The following is a 23,069-nucleotide window of genomic DNA, read 5'->3' on the forward strand; positions in this document are numbered from 1 at the left end:
CGCTTGACACCATGTTTACTGCATCGGTTATAATGCCCCAGATCTTAGCTTTATATGTGCCCTTAAACCCAGAGTTTGCACTGCTGAGGATCACTACTTTGTTTTTCTCCACTTCCTGCAGTAGAACCTCTATTTCTGAACCCGACCAGTTTTTCTTCCGCTTCGGGGCTACCTCAGCAGTTCCCCCTTTCTTCCAAATCCAACAAAAGCAGTCAGAAAAGCCACTTTTTGGAAGAAAGCCTTCATTCATCAATTGTTAATCTTAAAACTATTAAAATTTACTTCAATTGGCTAAAAAAGAGACTAAAACAGATCAAAATTCAGAGCACATTGACAAGCAGACAAACAAAAGAAAGTGCTGTCGGCCATCTTGGATCATTCATTCCTGGTACGCTTGGGACATTTTTTGGCCAATGCCGTATTATCAGACTGAAACTACAGCAGATATATTGTGTGAATTCTTCCAATTAATTTGACGTTAACATTTGTAATTGGCTTCAGGATGTGTTAAGGTTCATATTTGAACTAGAAAATACAATTTCGGAAGAAATTGCCTGTGAATGCTGAAAATCCAAGCTGAAATAACTGTTAGCAGTTAACACGCTACCCAGATACTGTAGCATTAAAGGCCTACTGAAACCCACTACTACCGACCACGCAGTCTGATAGTTTATATATCAATGATGAAATCTTAACATTATAACACATGCCAATACGGCCGGGTTAACTTATAAAGTGACATTTTAAATTTGCCGCTAAACTTCCGGTTCGAAACGCCTCTGAGGATGACGTATGCGCGTGACGTAGACCGGCGAACACGGGTATGCCTTCCACATTGAAGCCAATACGAAAAAGCTCTGTTTTCATTTCATAATTCCACAGTATTCTGGACATCTGTGTTCGTGAATCTGTTTCAATCATGTTCATTGCATTATGAAGAAGGAAGCTGAGCAAGCAAAGAAGAAAGTTGTCGGTGCGAAATGGACGTATTTTTCGAACGTAGTGAGCCACAACAGTACACAGCCGGCACTTCTTTGTTTACATTCCCGAAAGATGCAGTCAAGATGGAAGAACTCGGATAACAGAGACTCTAACCAGGAGGACATTTGACTTGGATACACAGACGCCTGTAGAGAACTGGGACAACACAGACTCTTACCAGGATTACTTTGATTTGGATGACAAAGACGCAGACGTGCTACTGGGAGTATGCAGCTTTGGCTTTTTTTTTGCGTATGTACGTAACTTTTTTAAAATATATAAGCTTTATGAACCTTGGGTTAGGTGAACGGTCTTTTGGGCTGAGTGATTGTGTGTGTTGATCATGTGTTTGAATTGTATTGGCGTGTTCTATGGAGCTAAGAGCTAGCAGAGGAGCTAGGAGCTAGCATAACACGTACCGTACCGTACGTGCGCATCACGTACGTAACTTTTTAAAAATATATAAGCTTTATGAACCTTGGGTTAGGTGAACGGTCTTTTGGGCTGAGTGATTGTGTGTGTTGATCAGGTGTTTGAATTGTATTGGCGTGTTCTATGGAGCTAGGAGCTAGCAGAGGAGCTAGGAGCTAGCATAACAAACACGCAGGTGTTATTATGCAGGATTAATTTGTGGCATATTAAATATAAGCCTGGTTGTGTTGTGGCTAATAGAGTATATATATGTCTTGTGTTTATTTACTGTTGTAGTCATTCCCAGCTGAATATCAGGTACCGTGAGTATGCAGCCTTGGCTGCTAAACATTCGATAATTTGACCGTATGTGCGCGTCACGTACGTAACTTTTTAAAAATATATAAGCTTTATGAACCTTGGGTTAGGTAAACGGTCTTTTGGGCTGAGTGATTGTGTGTGTTGATCAGGTGTTTGAATTGTATTGGCGTGTTCTATGGAGCTAGGAGCTAGCAGAGGAGCTAGGAGCTAGCATAACAAACACGCAGGTGTTTTTATGCAGGATTAATTTGTGGCATATTAAATATAAGCCTGGTTGTGTTGTGGCTAATAGAGTATATATATATGTCTTGTGTTTATTTACTGTTGTAGTCATTCCCAGCTGAATATCAGGTCACCCCCGGCTCTCACAGCATCTTCCCTATCTGAATAGCTTCAACTCCCCACTAGTCCTTCACTTGCACTTTACTCATCCACAAATCTTTCATCCTCGCTCAAATTAATGGGGAAATTGTCGCTTTCTCGGTCCGAATCTCTCTCACTTCATGCGGCCATCATTGTAAACAATAGGGAACTTTGCGTATATGTTCAACTGACTACGTCACGCTACTTCCGGTAGGTGCAAGCCTTTTTTTTATCAGATACCAAAAGTTGCAATCTTTATCGTCGTTGTTCTATACTAAATCCTTTCAGCAAAAATATGGCAATATCGCGAAATGATCAAGTATGACACATAGAATAGATCTGCTATCCCCGTTTAAATAAAAAAAATTCATTTCAGTAGGCCTTTAAGTAACCCCCAAGAAAGCTAGAATGATAAAAGTTAACATGTGTTAAATAACAAAATATTTGACTCTGAGGCATACGTTTGCAAAATTAAGTATAAAAGCTAGTGTTCTAACTGTGGCATGCTTATAATTAGCGTGCGTGAAGTAACAAAATATTTGACACTTAGGTGTATACCTGCAAAATTTGCTAAAAAGCTAAATACTAATGTTAGCATGCGTCAAGCAACAACATATTTGACTGCAATAATAGTAGTATGATTTCGTAATATTTGACCAACAAACTTTTGCTTGAAAGCTAGCATGCTAATATTACTCATCACTGATGTCCAAGAAGAGTGATATGATATGGTGGAATGTTTGAATTGGTTCAGAAATGTGGACATTTGGAAAAATTTCCATTCATTTCAAATAGGCAAAACATTCCTGGAAAATTCCTTGAAATGTGGGAAATTTGGAAACATTTTAAAAATGGCAGCATGTTTGACAAGAATTACCTTAAAATTTGAAATAGTTTGAATCTGAGGAAATATGTGGTAAGAGAATGTGGACGACCAAAAGGGTGAAATAAAATGAGAATCCCACAAAACCCAAAACCAGTGAAGTTGGCATGTTGTGTAATTCGTAAATAAAAACAAAATACAATGATTTGCAAATCCTTTTCAACTTATTGAATAGACTGCAAAGACAATATATTTAATGTTTGAACTGAGAAACTTAATTTTCTTTTGCAAATAATCATTAACTTAGAATTTAATGGCAGCAACACAATGTGCCTACACAAGTTGGCACAGGGGCATTTTTACCACTGTGTACATGGCCTTTCCTTTTAACAACACTCAGTAAACGTTTGGGAACTGAGGAGACCAATTTTTGAAATTTTTCAGGTGGAATTCTTTCCCATTCTTGCTTGATGTACAGCTTAAATTGTTCAACAGTCCGGGGTCTCCATTGTGGTATTTAGGCATCATATTGCGCCACACATTTTCAATAGGAGACAGGTCTGTACTACAGGCAGGCCAGGCTAGTACCTGCACTCTTTTACTATGAAGCCACGCTGTTGTAACACGTGGCTTGGCATTGTGTTGCTGAAATAAGCAGGGGCGTCCATGATAACGTTGCTTGGATGGCAACATATGTAGCTCCTGTATGTACCTTTCAGCTTTAATGGTGCCTTCACACATGTGTAAGTCACCCATGCCTTGGGCACTAATACACCCCCATACCATCACAGACGCTGGTTTTTGAACTTTGCGCCTAGATCAATCCGGATGGTTCTTTTCCTCTTTGTTCCGGAGAACGAGACCACAGTTTCCAAAAACAATTTGAAATGTGGACTTGTAAGACCACAGAACACTTTTCCACTTTGCATCAGTCCATCTTAGATGAGCTCTGGTCCAGCGAAGCCGGCGGTGTTTCTGGGTGTTGTTGATAAATGGCTTTCGCCCTCATAGTAGAGTTTTAACTTGCACTTACAGATATAGCGACAACCCGTAGTTACTGACAGTAGTTTTCTGAAGTGTTCCTGAGCCCATGTGGTGATATCCTTTACACACGGATGTCGCTTTTCGATGCAGTACCGCCTGACAGATTGAAGGTCTGTAATATTATTGCTTACGTGCAGTGATTTCTCCAGATTCTCTGAACCTTTTGATGATATTTATGGACAGTAGATGGTGAAATCCCTAAATTCCTTGCAATAGCTCGTTGAGAAATGTTGTTTTTAAACTGTTTGACAATTTGCTCACGCATTTGTTCACAAAGTGGTGACCCTCGCCCCATCCTTGTTTGTGAATGACTGAGCATTTCATGGAAGCTGTTTTTATACCCAATCATGGCACCCACCTGTTCCCAAGTAGTCTGTTCACCTGTGAGATGTTCCAAATAAGTGTTTGATGAGCATTCCTCAACTTTCTCAGTCTTTTTTGTCACTTGGGCCAGCTTTTTTGAAACATGTTGCAGGCATCGAATTCCAAATGAGCTAATATTTGCAAAAAATAACAAAGTTTTCTAATTGAATATAGGTTGAAAAGGATTTGCAAAGCATTGTATTCTGTTTTTATTTACCATTTACACAACGTGCCAACTCCACTGGTTTTGGGTTTTGTGTGAATGCTTTTCAGCATTATTATTAGTTGGGTGAGAATTTACTTATTTGAAAATAATCATTAAATATGACATGTTTGATAGGGAATTTAGTCAAACCTGAGGAAGTATGGTCACCATGAGTGTCTGACACTTGGACTGTTCCCACACACACCTACACACACAGAGAGTGAGTCAACGGTGGTCACTGAGTGTTCACCAGTGGAAAAGTCCCACAGCCGCAGGCACAGAGAAGAAAACAGGTAAGTACTATAAAAGGCGTCTCTGTTCACACTCAAGGCAACACTGGCATAGACGTGTGAGGTGGAACATTTTTATAGTACTCTTCAGTCTTGTGAGTTCTGCATAATGCGAAGATAAGTAGTACATTTTGCTGAGCATCATATAAGAACTTTGCCCTCTGTCTTGGAGATAAAATTGTGTTTGGTCTGAAGAGTCAGCAGAGTGGAAGCAGGGAGACGTGATCATGAACATGTGGAGCACGGCAGCAGCACTTCTTTTACTTCTACACGCCGGTAAGATGCCTTCACACTCAATATTTGTATGAAAACACTCATCAAAGGACTATAAAGTAGGGCTGTGAATCTTTGGGTGTCCCACGATTCGATTCAAAATTGATTCTTGGGGTCACGATTCGATTCAAAATCGATTTTTTTTTTCAATTCAACATGATTCTCGATTCAAAAACGATTTTTTTTTTCCAAAAACAATACACAACAATACCATAATAATGCAATACAATTTTAAAACCAAACCCGACCCAGCAACATTCAGAATAGCAATAAACAGAGCAATTGAGAGCAATTGAGGACACACAAACATGACACGGAACAATCTAAAAGTAGTGAGACAAAAATGAATATTATCAACAACAGTATCAATATTAGTAACAATTTCAACATAGCAGTGATTAAAAATCCCTCATTGATATTATCATTACAAACATTAATAAAAAATAATAATTACAAACATTATGAACAATAGTGTCACAGTGGCTTAACTTGCATCATATCTCATAAACTTGACAACACACTGTGTCCAATAGTATGTGTAAATCCAAACAAAAACAAAAAAATCAATTTTAAAAAAATGAGAATCGATTCTGAATCGCACAACGTGAGAATCGCGATTCGAATTCGAATCGATTTTTTCCCACACCCCTACTATAAAGGCATTCATATTTATTCCATAATGAAATCAGATTATAATTTAGTGGACTGACACTTTTGCTCTTTTACCCTTTATAATGACTATTATACTCCCTCAGCATGAACACAAATGAAATGTCATTTTTCAGAGATATTTATATTTCAGTGTGTTAGTAAAACACAACGTAAATTCAGCCCTCAAAAGCCTGGAAATAATATGTTTCAATAAAGTACTATAACTTTTCTTACTAAATGTATTCTCTTTCTATTTTGGGAGAAAACAAATATATGTACTCCATGTAATCGCAAATTATGTCAACTTAAATATTGTCTAATTATGCAAAAATATTTGATCAAACATTCAAACCATATTTAAATAGAAATAAATAATAATAATGTTTTCAAAGCAAGTTATCCATCAAATTGTGCAATATAAAAGTAATAATAGATTTCATGGTAAAATTGTGAAATTTACTGTGGTTTTTACAGCATTTTTCTCTAAATGAAAAAACAGTACTTTTTTTTACTGTAATAAACTGTAGTGCCGTTTTGGCAATTACAGTAATACACTGAAAAAAACAAACTATCAGCTCAGGTGCCAAAATTTTACTGTAAGATTGCAGTTTTTTAATTTACAGTAAAAAAAAAAAAAACACTTGTAAATTTTACAGTAAAATTCTGGCAACTGAGCTGCTTTTTTTTTTAACCATAAAAACAGCAGTACTGTTTTTCCATTTACAGTAATAAACACTACATTTTGAGGTGAAATGATTGCAACTTACCATGTCCTTGGGCAAGACACTTCACCCTTTGCCTCTGATGGCTGCTGGTTAGCGCCTTGCATGGCAGCTCCCGCCATCAGTGTGTGAATGTGTGTGTGAATGGGTAAATGTGGAAATACTGTCAAAGCACTTTGAGTACCTTGAAGGTAGAAAAGCGCTATACAAGTATAACCCATTTATCATTTTATATTTATAAAAAAAAAATCCACTAATAAAATTGAGTAATAAAAAAAAAATTGTGTAATAATAGTATTCACTGTTGGAAGCAGCCCTCTGGGGCCAAAAATAACTGCGATGTGGCCCTCAATAAAAAAACACTTTGACACCTCGGTTCTAATTCAATGCTCGTTTTCTTTATTTTCATGACTATTTACATTGTAGATTGTCACTGAAGGCAACAAAACTATGAATGAACACATGTGGAGTTATGTACTTAACAAAAAAAAAGGTGAAATAACTGAAAACATGTTTTATATTCCAGTTTCTTCAAAATAGCCACCCTTTGCTCTGATTATTACTTTGCACACACTTGGCATTCTCTCTATGAGCTTCAAGCACACCTTTTAAGTGAAAACCATTTCAGGTGACTACCTCTGGAAGCTCATCGAGAGAATGCCAAGAGTGCGCGAAAAAGTAATCAGAGCAAAGGGTGGCTATTTTGAAGAAACTAGAATATAAAACATGTTTTCAGTTATTTCACCTTTTTTGTTAAGTACATAACGCCACATGTGTTCATTCATAGCATTGATGCCTTCAGTGACAATCTACAATGTAAGTCATGAAAATAAAGAAAACACATTGAATGAGAAGGTGTGTCCAAACCTTTGGCCTGTACTGTATGATTTAAAAATTGGTCTGTAATTATTTATATATGTGGGTTCACCCCCTTTTAGCAGGGGAAGAACTAAGGCTGATTTCCAGTTTTTTGGAATGCCTTTACTTGTCAAACTTAGGTTGAAGATATGTGAGAGAGGCTCAGCAACACAACTAGCAGTCAATTTTAAGAAAAGGGCTTCAATTTGGTCAGGTCCTGCTGCTTTAATTGAGTCCAGGCTCTTTAGTTTACCTTTGACTGATACAGGTGTGAACTCAAAAGTGCTATTTACAGCCTGTGGTGTATTTGGTATACCGTATTAACATCAGTCAGACCAACATTTGACATTTGAGGATTCAAGGACCCGGCAAAAAATAAAATACTCAAAAAAACAATTTGCTATAGCTGGCCAGATTAATTAATTAAATACATTTGAAAGCCATTTGTTGTCACATGCTTTAAAGAAGCTTTTACTCTCTTGATAAGGGAAGTACTTCTAATCTGGCGAAAGTTGAGCCAGTCAACCTTTGTGTTTGTTTTCCGAGTCCTGGCCCGAGCAACATCTCTCTCTTTGAGAATGTTTCCAATTTCAGAGGAAAACCGGGTATATTTTGACCTTTAACTCAAAATTTTCGAAAGGGAGCATGTTTATTGACTATATATTGAAATGTATCATAAAATTATTCTAATGCTATCGCTACATCATCAATTAAAGCAACTCTGTTCCACTGAAAGGCAGCTAAGTTGTATGCAAAAGCTGGGAGGTAGTTTGTTTGCGTTTTGCGTTTTGCCTTGCATTAGAGGTGTATTTTGTGAAATACATTTTGAAAAAAAATAGGGCTGTCAAAAATAACGAGTTAACTCATGTGATTATTCACAAAACAATACTGCAATAATCATTTATGTATGCAGATTATTCACGCAATTTATTATTATTATATTATTACCTGAGAGGTGGCATGGTTTGTTATATTGTCAGTGATCAGGTAAATGTATCTGCATGTGATTAATCATGATTAATTCAAATTCAAATTTGATTTAAAAATGTCATCATTTGACAGCATTAATTTTAACACATTTCAATGCTGTCAAATGTACTGCAAGCCTCCTGACTTCAAATATAAACATATGACTCTACAAAATATTACTACACTCTGATTTAAAACCAGGTTTCATTGCAATGACCTAAATTAGTTGATTTACAGTCAAAAGGTTAAAAAACAACAAAATCAGAGCGATACTATACATGGCAGCACAGCTCCAGCTAGCGATGCATGATGAGTTATAGACAAAGTATTTTAATTAATGCTGTCTATTGATTACATTTTGTAACCAGATGAATCACACTTTTATATTTTTGATTTATTGGGATTAATCGCAGTCAATTACTCGCATGCATAATTACTGTAAATTAACTAAAAATTACCTTAACATTGACACAAATACAATTTTATTGTCAGGATATCATACGCATGTATTTTTTTATTTTAATGTTTTACTTAAATGCACATCAGTTATTTGTTCAAAACTTGCTCACAGTTTTATGTAAAACGTTTATTTTGGAGCAAATTTATTAGTGAGCACACCAGTCGGCTTTCAGGTAACCATCCACGGTTAAGGTAAAGACGAATGTCCAGTCAAAATAAATTACACAAATAATCTGCAATTATACATGGTTTAATGCGATAATGTTTTCTGATTAATCGCGTTAACTTTGACAGCAGTAATTTCCGTATTGATGTCAGCTTTTTGTCATTTCCTTTTTTGTCTTTCTGCTTTTTTTTCTTACATTTTTACTTTGGTTTTTTGTTTTCTTGTATTTCTACATTGTGCTGTGGGCCTACAAAACGCAAGCTGGGGACCGCAAAGGGTCCCTGGACAACATGTTGGACACCTCTGATACTGGTACAAACAGATGTCCTCTGTAGTGACCAGTATGCACGAAAGGGTTCGTTGAAAAACAGGGAAAATTAAAGGAGAGGAAAAAAAAAAGAAAACAAATCCGTCATTAAGTAAAAGCAGCTTTATTATGATTATTACTATTAACTACAGTTGAAGGGCGGCCTTTTTAGGGGCATTAATAGTAAATGTTCCCCATATCATTTATTTTAGAATTAAGTTTTTGTTTTAATTGTATGTGATTTTTTAATCCTATCTCTTCCCTCAGTGTTGTGTCAGAGCGGCATCAGATGGTGCACCATCTCAGACGCAGAGCAGAAGAAATGTGAGGACATGTCTTTCGCTTTTGCCGAAACCTCCATCCGGCCGTCCCTCAGCTGTGTCCATGGAGCCACGGTGGAAGACTGTGTGCAGAAACTGCAGGTTAGATCCCGACTAGTGACATTGTTGGCTTTTATTGGAGGCAAACTACTACCAGTGAAATGGTGTAAGTGGTACAAGAGTTATCAGATGTAAGATAATGATGTCATGATATGTACTGTGTCAGTGAGCGCCATCTCTAATGGCACACTTTCACTTCAACGTGTCTTCGAGCAAGAAAATTGTGATTTCCTCCTACAAATGTTGCAGTTCATATTGAACAGACAATTTATTTTAAACATACACACTACAATATACAAAACCCAAAACCAGTGAAGTTGGCACGTTGTGTAAATCATAAATAAAAACAAAATACAATGATTTCAACTTATATTCAATTGAATTCTTCGTCATTCTTCCTCTCAGCTTTCTTCGTCATTCTTCCTCTCAGCTTTCTTCTTCCTCTCAGCTTTCTTCATCATTCTTCCTCTCAGCTTTCTTCGTCATTCTTCCTCTCAGCTACAAATGAGCAGGAAGTGACAAACATTGTGCGGAAGTGTAAAAGTAAGTGCTCCACTGACTGCCATGATATCAACATGATATTGGTTCAAAAAGTGATACTGAATATTGTAAAACCCTTGACTTATATATGTAACCTATCATTCCAGACTGGCTACTTTCCAAGTCAAATGAAAATCGCTTAGGTAGCTCCGCTCTTCAAAAGTGACAGCAAACACGCTTTCACCAATTACAGACCAATCCTCTTTTGCCTCAGTTCTCAAAAATCTTAGAGAAACTATTTAACTATCGACTTTAATCTTTTTTTAAGAAGCATCATATAATCAATGACGGTCAGTATGGCTTTAGGGCCAAACGAACAACTTCAATGGCGATAACTGAAGCTATTGAGGAAATTACTAATGCACTGGAGCATAAAAGATATGCAGTTGGTATTTTTATTGATCTAAAGAAAGCCTTTGATACCATTAATCATTCAATTCTACTAGATAAGATGGGAAGATATGGAATTAGGGGGCTGGCTGGTGACTGGTTAAAAAGTTATTTAACAGGGAGGGTACAGCTTGTTAAAATGGGTACATTTTTATCTGATACTCTTGCAATGTTGTGGTGTCCCCGAAGGGTCCGTGTTGGAGCCAAAACTGTTTAATGTACTGTATATATTAATGATATGTTTGATACATCCAAAATACTGAAATGTATACTATTTGCAGACGACAAATATATTCTACAGTAGTGATGACTATAATGAGCTCATAAATACAGTAAACACAGAACTAAACATAGTAAAAAAAATGGACGGACACAAATAAATTAACTTTGAATATAAATAAAGCTAAGATAGTAAAGTTTGGAAATCGCAACATAACGTCTGAACAGAAAATAAGTATTGATGGTACCCAAATTGAAATCGTAAATGAGAATACATTTTTGGGAGTAATAATTGATAGTAAACTATAATGGAAACCTCATGCCAGACACATTAAAACAAAAATCTCCAAAAGCCTCTCAATTATAAACAAAACAAAACTATACCTCAATGAAAATGCACTCCGTACTTTATACTGCACCTTGGTACTCCCATACCTTACATACTGTGTTGAAGTATGGGGGAATACTGTCACAGTGAGTTGTTGGTGACGAACCCCAAGATGCAGAGATGGCAGGCTTTGTCCAGGAAAACATGATTTAATGTCCAAAAATATAAAGAAAAAACAGAAACCAGGAACTAGGAACAGGATGCCAGGAAAACAGGAACTGGAAGACGAGGAACAAAAAGACAGCAAGCTACAAGCATCTACAATATATATAGCTTACCGCTACCGCTTACAGCTACACTGACATCGGCAAGTAGGAATGACAATAATCCAGCACTGACTGGAGGGGAAGGCAGGTTTAAATAGCAGCTGGCTGATTGGCACCAGGTGTGGCCCGGTGCCAATCAGCCACAGCTGAGGGGACAGCACTCAGAGAGACAAACAGGAAACTGAACCAAAATAAGAGTGCTGACCGGAAATAAAACAAACACAGTGAAAAAACTAAAACTTGACCAAACTGTCAGGGACAAGCCTGACAAATACATACCGAAACACAATTCATCCTCTGATCATATTACAGAAAAGAGCAGTGTGGATCATTCACAACGTTGGTTATTTAGAACATACTCATAATCTGTTTATGCAATCAAAGTTGCTCAAATTTGATGACCTTGTTAAATATAATACATTAATAATCTTATGTAAAGCATTTAACAAATTATTGCCGCCTAATCTACAACATTTTTTTATAAAATGAGTGCAGGCTCATAACTTGAGAGGCTTTGGATATTTCTTATTGCCGAGAGCTCAAACCACTTGTAAACGTTTTTGTGTGTCTGTATGCGGAGTAAAACTATGGAACAAACTGGACTTACAACACAAGTAATGCCAAACTATTAATCGATTTAAACTATTATACAAACATGGGGTCTGGTTCAAATATAGAGATGAGGGTCTTTAATTTGACCTGCTGCTATACTCTGTCTCAAAGTGTTAACATGTGCTCAATGTTTCCTTACCATTATTGCTATGTTGTCTATTACCATTGCTGGTATATTCATTATTCCTACATTGTTGATACAAATTATTGTTACAGTGTAATAATTATTGTTACCTGTGGTAATGCCACTATGATACAACATCTGTATTATAATCCTTGAACAAAGTAAGAGTGAAACTCATGTGAATAATGACTGAATGGAGAACTGGGGGTGGGATTAAATAAATTATCTTCTTCCCACTCCCTTTCAGGCAAACCTGGACAATCATGCACTATATGAATTTATATTATTATGTGTTGTCAACTTGTACTTCTTTATGTCATTGCCTGAAATAAATAAATAAATGGAAAAAAAGAAAAATGAATAGACTGCAAAGACAATATATTTAATGTTCAAACTGAGAAAATTATCTTTTTCAAATAATCATTAACTTAGAATTTAATGGCAGCAACACAATGTGCCAACACAAGTTGGCACAGGGGAATTTTACCACTGTGTTACATGGCCTTTCTTTTAAACAACACTCAGTAAACGTTTGGGAACTAAGGAGACCGATTTTTGAAGCTTTTCAGGTGGAATTCTTTCCCATTCTTGCTTGATGTACAGCTTAAGTTGTTCAACAGTTTTGAGTCTCTGTTGTGGTATTTTAGGCTTCATTTTGTGCCACACATTTTCAATGGGAGACAGGTCTGGACTACAGGCAGGCCAGTCTAGTACCCACACTCTTTTACTACGAAGCCACGCTGTTGTAACATGTGGCTTGGCATTGTCTTGCTGAACTAAGCATGAAAAAGAATATGTTGCTCCAAAACCTGTATGTACCTTTCAGCATTAATGGTGCCTTCACAGATGTGTAAGTTACCCATGCCTTGGGCACTAATACACCCCCATACCATCACAGATGCTGGCTTTTGAACTTTGTGCCTAAAACAATCCGGATGGTTCTTTTCCTCTTTGGTCCGGAGGACACGACGTCCACATTTTCTCCCAAAAAATTGGGAATGTGGACTCAAACCACTGAACGCTTTTCCACTTTGCATCAGTCCATCTTAGATGAGCTCGGCCCAGCGTTTCTGGGTGTTGTTGATAAATGGCTTTCGCTTTGCATAGTAGAGTTTTAACTTACACTTACAGATTAGCGACGGACTGTAGTTTCTGACAGTGATTTTCTGAAGTGTTCCTGAGCCCATGTGGTGATATCCTTTACACACCGATGCTGCTTTTTGATACAGTACCACCTGAGGGAATGGAAGGTCAAGGCCTTGCCGTTTACGTGCAGTGATTTCTCCAGATTCTCTGAACCTTTTGATGCTATTACGGACCGTAGATGGTGAAACCCCTAAATTCTTTGCAATAGCTCATTAAGAAATGTTGTTCTTAAACTGTTCGACAATTTGCTCACGCATTTGTTCACAAAGTGGTGACCCTCGCCCCATCCTTGTTTGTGACTGACTGAGCCTGTCATGGACGCTGCTTTTATACCCAATCATGGCACCCACCTGTTCCCAATTAGCCTGTTCACCTGTGGGATATTACAAATAAGTGTTTGATGAGCATTCCTCAACTTTCTCAGTCTTTTTTGCCACTTGTGCCAGCTTTCTTGAAAATGTTGCAGGCATCAAAAATCCAATTGAGCAAATATTTGCAAAAAATAACAACGCTTCTCAGTTCGAACGTTCATACCCATTTTATTTTGTCACTGACACCTTTTTTTTGTTATTTGCTTTCATGTATACTACCATGTGTTATCACTGTATATTATTTATTTTTTCCTCCCTCTGCTCTTTGTAAATGGTCTAACTGTGGTCTTTGCAGTCACTCAATTGATTATACAGGTATGTTGAAAACGATTTGCAAATCATTGTATTCTGTTTTTATTTACGATTTACACAACGTGCCAACTTCACTGGTTTTAGGTTTTGTACATAGCAGTGCATCCCATATTTACACTTTCACACACAATTCAACTTGGCCGAAAAGGAGTAGAAAGATGCAGAACAAAGTGCATAACATTTGCTTACACTTGTAGAGAAAGGAAGCAGATGCACTGTCCATGTTCGCTCCGGACATCTACAACCTGGGGAAGAGCGCTTCGTTCAAGATAGCTGCCAGTGAATCGAAGGCTGATCGTAAGTGTCACCTTTTGCTTTAGACTTTATTGCGTCACCTTTTGATGCGAAGAAACAATTAAAAGGTATTTTTATTGGGGAAAATATTCATACAATTCAATAGGACTCATGTAACATCCGATAAAAACTCGCAATGAACCACCCTTCAAAGGTACAAGAACAGGAAATTAAACTAACAAATAAGAAAAAATTAAATATACACCAAAAACAAGACATAAAATATAAGTTGGACAGTATAACATATTTCCATCATCAAACGAGACCCTTACTAAGTACTTTAACCATCTAAGGTTGTCACAATTTAGTAGGAGTTTTCTGCCTGCCAGAATGAAGTCCTCAGGAGTTAAGAGTTTATAAGCATTTTTTGGTTCTGCATATGTGTATATTAGTGTTGTCCCGGTACCAATATGTATTTCGGTACTTTTCTGTACTTTTCTAAATAAAGGGGACCACAAAAAATGTCATTATTGGCTTTATTTTAACAAAAAATCTTACCGTATATTAAACATGTGTTTCTTATTGCAAGTGTGTCCTTAAATAAAATAGTGAACATACTGGACAACTTGTCTTTTCGTAGTAAGTAAGCAAACACAGGCTCCTAATTTAGCAGCTGACAAATGCAGTAACATATTGTGTCATTGATCATTCTATTATTTTGTCAAAATTATTAAGGACAAGTGGTACAAAATAAACCATTAATCTACTTGTTCATTTACTGTTAATATCTGCTTGCTTTATTTTTTTTAACATATTCTATCTACACTTCTGTTCAAATGTAATAATCACTTATTCTTCTGTTGTTTGATACTTTACATTAGTTTTGGATGATACCACAAATTTGGGTATCGATCCGATACGAAGTAGTTAGAAGAACATACATTGGTCATAATCAAAGTCCTCATGTGTCCAAGGACATATTTCCTGAGTTTATAAACATAATATAATTTTTTTTTAAACTAATGAAGATTTTGTGATGCTAAAAATATTGATGTAATCATAGATACGCTCTTGTACTTGGTATCATTACAGTAGATGTTAGGTGTAAATCCACCAATGGTGTTTGTTTATATTGTAGCGTCCTGGAAGAGTTGGTGCTGCAGGGAATTCTGGGAATTTGTTCTGTAGTGTTTATGTTGTGTTGCGGTGCAAATATTCTCCCAAAATGTGTTTGTCACTGTTGTTTAGTGTGGCGACAGTGGTGACAGTGTTATGATAATTAAATAATAAATGGGTTATACTTGTATAGCGCTTTTCTACCTTTGAGGTACTCAAAGCGCTTTGACAGTATTTCCACATTCACCCATTCACACACACGTTCTCACACTGATGGCGGGAGCTGCCATGCAAGGCGCTAACCAGCAGCTATCAGGAGCAAGGGTGAAGTGCCTTGCCCAAGGACACAACGGACGTGACTAGGATGGTAGAAGGTGGGGATTGAACCCCAGTAACCAGCAACCCTCCGATTGCTGGCACAGTCACTCTACCAACTCCGCCACGCCGTCCCCATTGTTGTGTTTTGTGTGTCATTAGTGTGTATTGTGTTGGCATTGTTCATACAGCCACCCTAAGTGTGACATGTATGGCTGTTGACTAAGTATGCCCTTCATTCGCTTGTGTGTAGTGTGTTCAAAGACAAGATGGTCATCGTGATGGATGAACTCTTGTCTTGACTTTGTCTACTTTTGACTTTAATTATCATATCCATTGCCATGGTTGTGGTGTGTAGTGAAGCATGTTTAACTTATCTTAAAGCACCTCTTGAGGGTGTTTCAGTGTTATAACTTTACCTTTATCTTTAGTTATTACGCCAAAATTTGTCTGTTCTCCCTTTTCTGTCTACACACTGTGTCTGCTTGTAAGTACTCTGTGATTGTGCACTGCCGAACATGCTCGTCTGCATGACAGGACGTGACAACGATGACTTGTGGGGGACCAGTACTTTTTAGAGGCGGTATTGTACCGAATATGATTCATTAGTATCGTGGTACTATACTAATACCGGTATACCATACAACCCTAGTGTATATACATACTGTACATACATATACTGTGTATAGCCTAATATTTGACAAACGTCTTTAACAAAGGCCGGCTTCTGCACAACTTATTTTTCTGTGAATATGTTAATTATTACAGCGCTTATGCTTTAACTTGTTTGTCTTTGATAAGCAGCAAATGTGTTCCGGTATTAATGACTCATCCTGACCTGATTGTGAAGTGTTTGCGTCACCACAGGTACCGGAGCTTCCTACTTTGCAGTCGCCGTCGTGAAAAAGGCCAATTCTTTCATCAACATCAATAACCTGGCGGGGAAAAAGAGCTGCCACACTGGGAAAGGACGCACAGCCGGCTGGAATATGCCCATCGGTTACTTCATCGACCAGGGCTACATGTCTGCCATGGGCTGTAACATCTCGCAAGGTGTGTAAACTCCTCATTGTTGAACACATAACAGAAACTGACACAAGCACCGATGTGTGTGTGTGTGTGTGTGTGTGTGTGTGTGTGTGTGTGTGTGTGTGTGTGTGTGTGTGTGTGTGTGTGTGTGTGTGTGTGTGTGTGTGTGTGTGTGTGTGTGTGTGTGTGTGTGTGTGTGTGTGTGTGTGTGATCAGGTGTGGCACAGTTTTTCAGTGCCAGCTGTGTTCCTGGAGCAAATGAGGCCGGTGACCCCGCCTCTCTGTGTCAGCTGTGTATTGGCGATGTACAAGGACAACACAAATGCGAGAAGAGCATCAATGAGCAATATTACAGCTATGAAGGAGCTTTCAGGTAATATTCAACACCAGTCATGTACAACTTTCTGTGGGCAAAGGTTTAGGGTTATAGCAACGTTGAAAGAGCCATATTGGACCAAAAGTACAAAAAACAAATCTGTCTGGAGTGTGTGTCCAAGTTAAAGGAAACGGCAGGCTGTCTTCTTATAATAGATTTATGACAATCTTTGGCAAGCTAGGTAATGTTTGCTGTGGTCTGGAACAATATGGCACACAAACAACTATCTGAAATGCAGCCAATATTACATACAGATAATGTGTCATGAGACATGCAAAACTAAATTATATACAAAGAGGATAAAAGTAACGGATATTAAATGAGCTCAAATATACCTATAAACGAGGCATAATGATGCAATATGTACATACAGCTGGCCTAAATAGCATGTTAGCATTGATTAGCTTGCAGTCGTGCAGTGACCAAATATGCCTGATTAGCACTCCAACAAGTCAATAACATCAACAAAGCTCACTTTTGTGCATTCACGCACAGCATAAAACTTTTGGTAGATAAAATGAGACAAAGAAGGAGTGGAAGATTTAGGGTGAGTTCAAGAACTGCCGAAATTAGTAGGACAAAACGATGTTCATCAAATACTCTCATCAGTGAAGCATACACACAATAAATAATGTCATGTCATTTATTATTTATTTATTTATCAAACAAAAAACATACTCAAACAAAAAAAATATTTTTCCCCCATCTTTTTCAATTTTCAATCCTGTTTTAAAAATGCTCCAGGGAGCCACTAGGGCAGCATTAAAGAGCCGCGGGTTGCTGACCCCCGGTTAGTTAGAGGGTTAGTGGCTGGGGTACAGTACAATCCAGTAAAGTTGATTAAACATCATATTTGTAAAATTATTTAAACTGTGCCAGCTCCAATTAGTACATGTGTCGATCTATTTACATACTCATACATGTATTTTTTCCAGTGCATACTGTAATTTATGTTTGCATTGTTTCTGCTTTGTTTATTTTTACGGAACAGTTTATTCTTATGTTGTTTTCTTGTATCACTGACTTTTCTTAATGTATAATAATTACGGATGGTATTGTTTAAATTTTAACCGATACCAGTACCTAATCGATACTTTAAAAAAAAGTACTTAAACAGTGCCCAAAACCAGTATGTAAAACATTTTTAAACCTGCACATTTTTGTACAAAAATGTATGACTTTATTTTCATGGAATTTTGAGACAATCAAGTTAACCGGACTAGTAATCGAAATACTTCAGTGATTTAAATTAAATGAGTAATACATTCACAAATATGATATAACAATTTTTTGTGTTATTGCAGCAATACAGAACATTGACAGCGTGCAAAAAACGACTTACTTGTTATGTTATGTTTGATGCTCATAATTGCGGGTGTTCCTGAATGCAACCTTAACCGTCATTGGTGCATGATGAGGAAGTGCTGTGTTGTTGTGGCTACTGGTTATCCCAGCGCTGCGGTGCTAACAGTGTTATAAGGGTCTGCTGCCCCTAAAGGGACAAGTGGTAGAAAATGGATGGATGGATATTAGCGTGTTAAACTTTTTTTCTTTTTTAAAAAGAACGTCAGACGTGTGTGCTTCTGTCAGGACGTTACATCACCAACAGCAGTGTTAGGAAAAACAACGTTATATCGCCGTGACTTTTTCAAGTACAATTAATTTTACGTACTTTACAACGTGACACGCTACTTTTGACGTGGTTGTATGTGAACAAGACCGTGTCAGAAGCAGGGCCATAACTAGGATTTGACAAATACTGAGGTCAAAAATTGGCTGTCCAAGAGGAACTTTGAAAGACTGTAATCATGGGTATCCCAGCACCATGTCAATTATTTTACCATGAGCAACACAATGAATTTCCAGAATAACAAAAGCTTTAATTGAGCTAAAACTAGCTATCACTCATCTAAAGTATTTGTTAATCAGCACAATTTTGTAACAGTCCACTTTTTTTTAATCATAATATCCTGAAGTTTAGCATATTAAACAATTTTAATATCATTAAAACATACATTGAAAAAACAAGTGAAATTTTCAACCACAACCTGGATTCGGACTCAAGATCTTCTGCTTTGCACTGTAAGTATTAATGATGCAGCCACCACAAGTATAGAGAGAAATGTTCTATTCATATTCCAATCTAATCAGTGACAGAGCATGATGTCGCCAGGATACATTTGGGGTAAAATATTATAAAAGCGCCTGCCATTCAATAATTGTGTGAATGCTTATTCTTCTTCTTCTCCAGATTTTGGCGCGCTCTACCTTCCAAATTTTTCACCCGATTCAAACCGTTCCAACTTCAAACTGGTCAGCCTATTCGGGAATCGCGGGCTTTCCCTTGACAAATTCCAAAAATTCCCAGATTTCACAGAATTCCTAGTTCAAAATTAATTGCCCATTTTTCAAACTTTCACCATTTCCACATTTTTCAACCATTCCACCTTCAACACATACCACCAAGTTAAAATAAAATTCCAGGATTTTCCAGAATTCCTGCTTTTCCAAAGCCCTATTTCCACCCTTTTTTCTGGCGACTACTCCTTCCACATTTTTCAACCGTTCCACCGTCAAAACATTCCTCTTAATCAGGACAAAAAACAAAGTTGTTTTTTGAACTGGAAAAATTCCCGGTTTTCACGAAATTCTAGGAATTCTGTAATACCATTTCTCAACTCAACATGTTACTACTTCAACATTTGTTGACTGATTTGAAAAATGTAAACTCCAACTATTTCAACTCATTCAGACCATTCAAGTTTTTGCCATTTTCAAAAAAAATTCACACTTTTCCCGAAATTCCCAATGTTTCTGAAATTCCCATTGAAATCAACAGGACATTCTTCAAAGTTCCACAATTCCCACATTTTTCATCCGATTCAAACCTTTCCAACTTCAAAATATTCCGCCAGGTAAGGAATTGTGTGCTCTACTGCTACAATTCAAAAAACATTCCCGGATTTCCCATAATTCCTTTTTTTTTTTTGCATTTTCCCCATCCAAAATGAATTGGCCAATTTTTAAACTTCCACAATTACCACATTCTTTAACCGATTCAAACCATTCCACCTTGAACACATTCAACTCATCCTGGACATTCAAACTACCATTTTTCCACATTCAACAAATTTCCAGGAATTCCTGTATTTTCTTAAGTTTGACTATTTTCACATTTTTCAACCCAATTCAACTGTTCCACCGTCAAAACAAAAACCAAGTTGGTTAAAGAATTTGAAAAATTACCGGTTTTCCCGAAATTCCAGGAATTTCTCAATTAAAAACTGTTACTAATTCTAAATTTCTTGACTGATTTAAACAATTCAAACCCAACCAATTTAGCTCATCCATGCTCCTTAATCATTTCCAAAAAAATTCCACTTTTCCCAAAATCCACAAATTTCCAGGAAGTTCCCATTGAAATGAATGGGACATTTTTCCAAGTTGTACAATTCCCACATTTTTCAACCTAATCAAACCATTCCAGCATCAACACATTCCACTTATCCTGGACATTCAAACTAACACTTTTCCAAGTTCTAAACCAAATTCCGGTTTCCCTGGAAATTCAAACTCTTCAACATTCAAACCATTCCAACATTCAAACTATGCCAGCGTTTAAATTATTTTAACATTTAAACCATTTTTACATTCATCCTACTGCCATTAGCATTTCAGTTCAGCGTCAGCTTTTCAACATTTAAACTATTTCGACATTCAAACTATTCTTACATTCATACTACATTCTGTCAGCATTTCAGTTCAACATCAGCATTGGAGCATTCACACGCAACTCCTTCAGGAATTGCCTCTTCTAGTTTACATTTTAATGTGCTCCACACTCCTGACAAGACGTTACTTGTAGAATATCACCACAAAGCACTTGTTGCAGGTGGATGAGTCTGAATTCAATTATCACTAGAATAAGGCACAGATAGCTTTTTCCTTTTTTGGTACAGTCACCACCGTTTAAATCTGCCCCAGGAGCCGTGTTTCGATGCCCATCCCATCCCTAATAATAACATAGTTATATTTACTTTTTAACCTTTTATATTAATATGTTACTTAACGGGGACTTATGATGATTTTAATCTACATTTAAAACACTCCCTTGTGGTCTTAATAATACATATTGGATATGCTTTGGTGTACATTTGGCTCCACAGAATCAGATTCAGAATCAGAATCAGAATAGTTTTTATTGCCATTGTTTTGAGAACAATGAGGGTGGTGTCGTCTGCAAACTTGAGCAGCTTTTGACTGGAGGTGCAGAAGTTTGTATACAGAGAGAATAACCAGGGGGAAAGACAGTCACGCTTGTAACCTGCTTTTTGAGTCTGTCTGCAAGATGTTCGTTCGTGGAGGCAGTTTTTTTTATTTTTACTGTGGAGTTCAAACAAAACCCTCCATGCCTCACATTCTTTAAAAGCATCAGACTATATATTTGGAAAAAGTACAATATTTGATATATTTCTTGAAGACGAACATCACCGCTATTTTTTTTTCTCAGGCACTGTCGAAAACTTCACAAACAATAGATTAGCCAGTCACAACATTAAGTACACACAGCTGAATAAAAAAAAGTAGCTTTTATCACATTTATCACACCGCATGTTTGACGTCAGCATTATTATGCACAAGCCAAGATGAGATGAAAATACTACTTTATTATTCTTCATACATCCTCTTGAAGTGTTTAGCATTCATTATGTTATCTGATCTTATTCAGTTAGACTTTTAAAACATTTTTCAAAATTCACAAAATACTGTATAAAATATGGTCCAGTTTAGTTAAATTATTTGGAATTCTACTCAAAATGCTACCTATGGAGTCAGACAAAACTTACATTTTACATGACTTCCTGAACAGTATGCATTTATGCATAGTTTCAATAACATATTTCCACATTTGGAAATTTGGAAGAATGCTAAAATAATGTATGGAATTTAATATTTCAATTATTTTTATGGGAAAAATGCATTCTAATTTGTCATATCTGCAATTTATTGTTTAACTGCCAACCCAACAAGATAGAAAATCATTTTATTAATTTCATTTGATGCTTAATTGATTTGAACTACTGTATAATCACTCTACCACAAAAAACATCCACTGTTTTTAACCTAATTGTGTTTTTGTTTGGCCCCATCAGGTGTATGGCTGAAGGTGCAGGAGACGTTGCCTTCATCAAACACACAACAGTTGAAGAGAATACAGATGGTAATGATTTAGTAAAATGAGAAGTCCGATAAATACTAGTACTTTAGCTTAAAAAACATGACTGAGCGTGTAGCTGACTTGGCAAAACAGTTTGATTGTATCACTGCTAGTCTGCACCATTCTGCAGCAGAATGATTCAATAACGTCAGCCGGGGATGGTAAAATTATTTCTAAATGGCAGACATTTATCCATGAAAATATGGAGAAGTTGTCAATGGTGTGTTTGAATTGGGAAATCATAAAAGTATACTCTCGGAGGTAAATGCTGTACAGTATGATTACATTACTTAACTAGGAAATCACTTGGATAACAGAGACCTCCGCCAGGCCCTACTTCCCATTCGTAAAAAGTCCTGAATCCAGTCGGTGATCCAGATTAGCTTCTAAATATAACCCTTAGTTTCTGGGATATCTTGCAAGTTTAATCAAAATGTGCCCATAACTTTTTGAGCGATTTGAAGCTGCTTGTCAGTCGTTCACTGTCTTTGCGTCTGTGCGTCTGTGGGTGGAGGCGGGGCCACATGCATACACACAGAAGTAGAAGCTCGGAGCGTAGATGTAAGGTAATGTGGTAGAAACGATCCATAACAGTCCTATTTAGGACATTTCTTGAAAATTTCATAAAAATCGTCCCAATCCTTTTTTGTGCTATGTTGCTAACGAACTAACTGACTAACTTATCAACTAAATTACCGCAACAATTACATAACGTGCTGAAACTAATAAAACTATGTGTTTGTAATACATTTTATTGTATTGTTTTAGATACAATACTTATCTAAAAATGTATTTTTCTTATTTAATGTATTACATGTTAATTTTCT

At 36.9% G+C, this 23,069-nt stretch overlaps 1 protein-coding gene across 2 annotated transcripts in view; it reads left to right on the plus strand.

Annotated features, from left to right (window-relative positions):
• The first annotated feature begins 4,847 nt into the window (after positions 1–4,847).
• Positions 4,848–23,069, plus strand: part of meltf (melanotransferrin) — a 37,656-nt gene continuing 19,434 nt past the window's right edge. Inside the window, exons 1-7 of one of the 2 annotated variants that reach the window (XM_062027540.1) lie at positions 4,848–4,896; positions 4,997–5,077; positions 9,474–9,628; positions 14,152–14,251; positions 16,487–16,672; positions 16,865–17,021; positions 22,178–22,245. In XM_062027540.1, coding sequence (XP_061883524.1) covers positions 5,029–5,077; positions 9,474–9,628; positions 14,152–14,251; positions 16,487–16,672; positions 16,865–17,021; positions 22,178–22,245 — 715 coding nt within the window. In that variant the 5' untranslated portion in view covers positions 4,848–4,896; positions 4,997–5,028. Of the gene's footprint in view, positions 4,897–4,935; positions 5,078–9,473; positions 9,629–14,151; positions 14,252–16,486; positions 16,673–16,864; positions 17,022–22,177; positions 22,246–23,069 lie in introns of those variants that run through there. The other variant, XM_062027539.1, reaches the window with a different exon arrangement.

The sequence above is a fragment of the Entelurus aequoreus genome, linkage group LG19, assembly GCF_033978785.1.
Source record: "Entelurus aequoreus isolate RoL-2023_Sb linkage group LG19, RoL_Eaeq_v1.1, whole genome shotgun sequence".
Lineage (NCBI taxonomy): Eukaryota > Metazoa > Chordata > Actinopteri > Syngnathiformes > Syngnathidae > Entelurus > Entelurus aequoreus.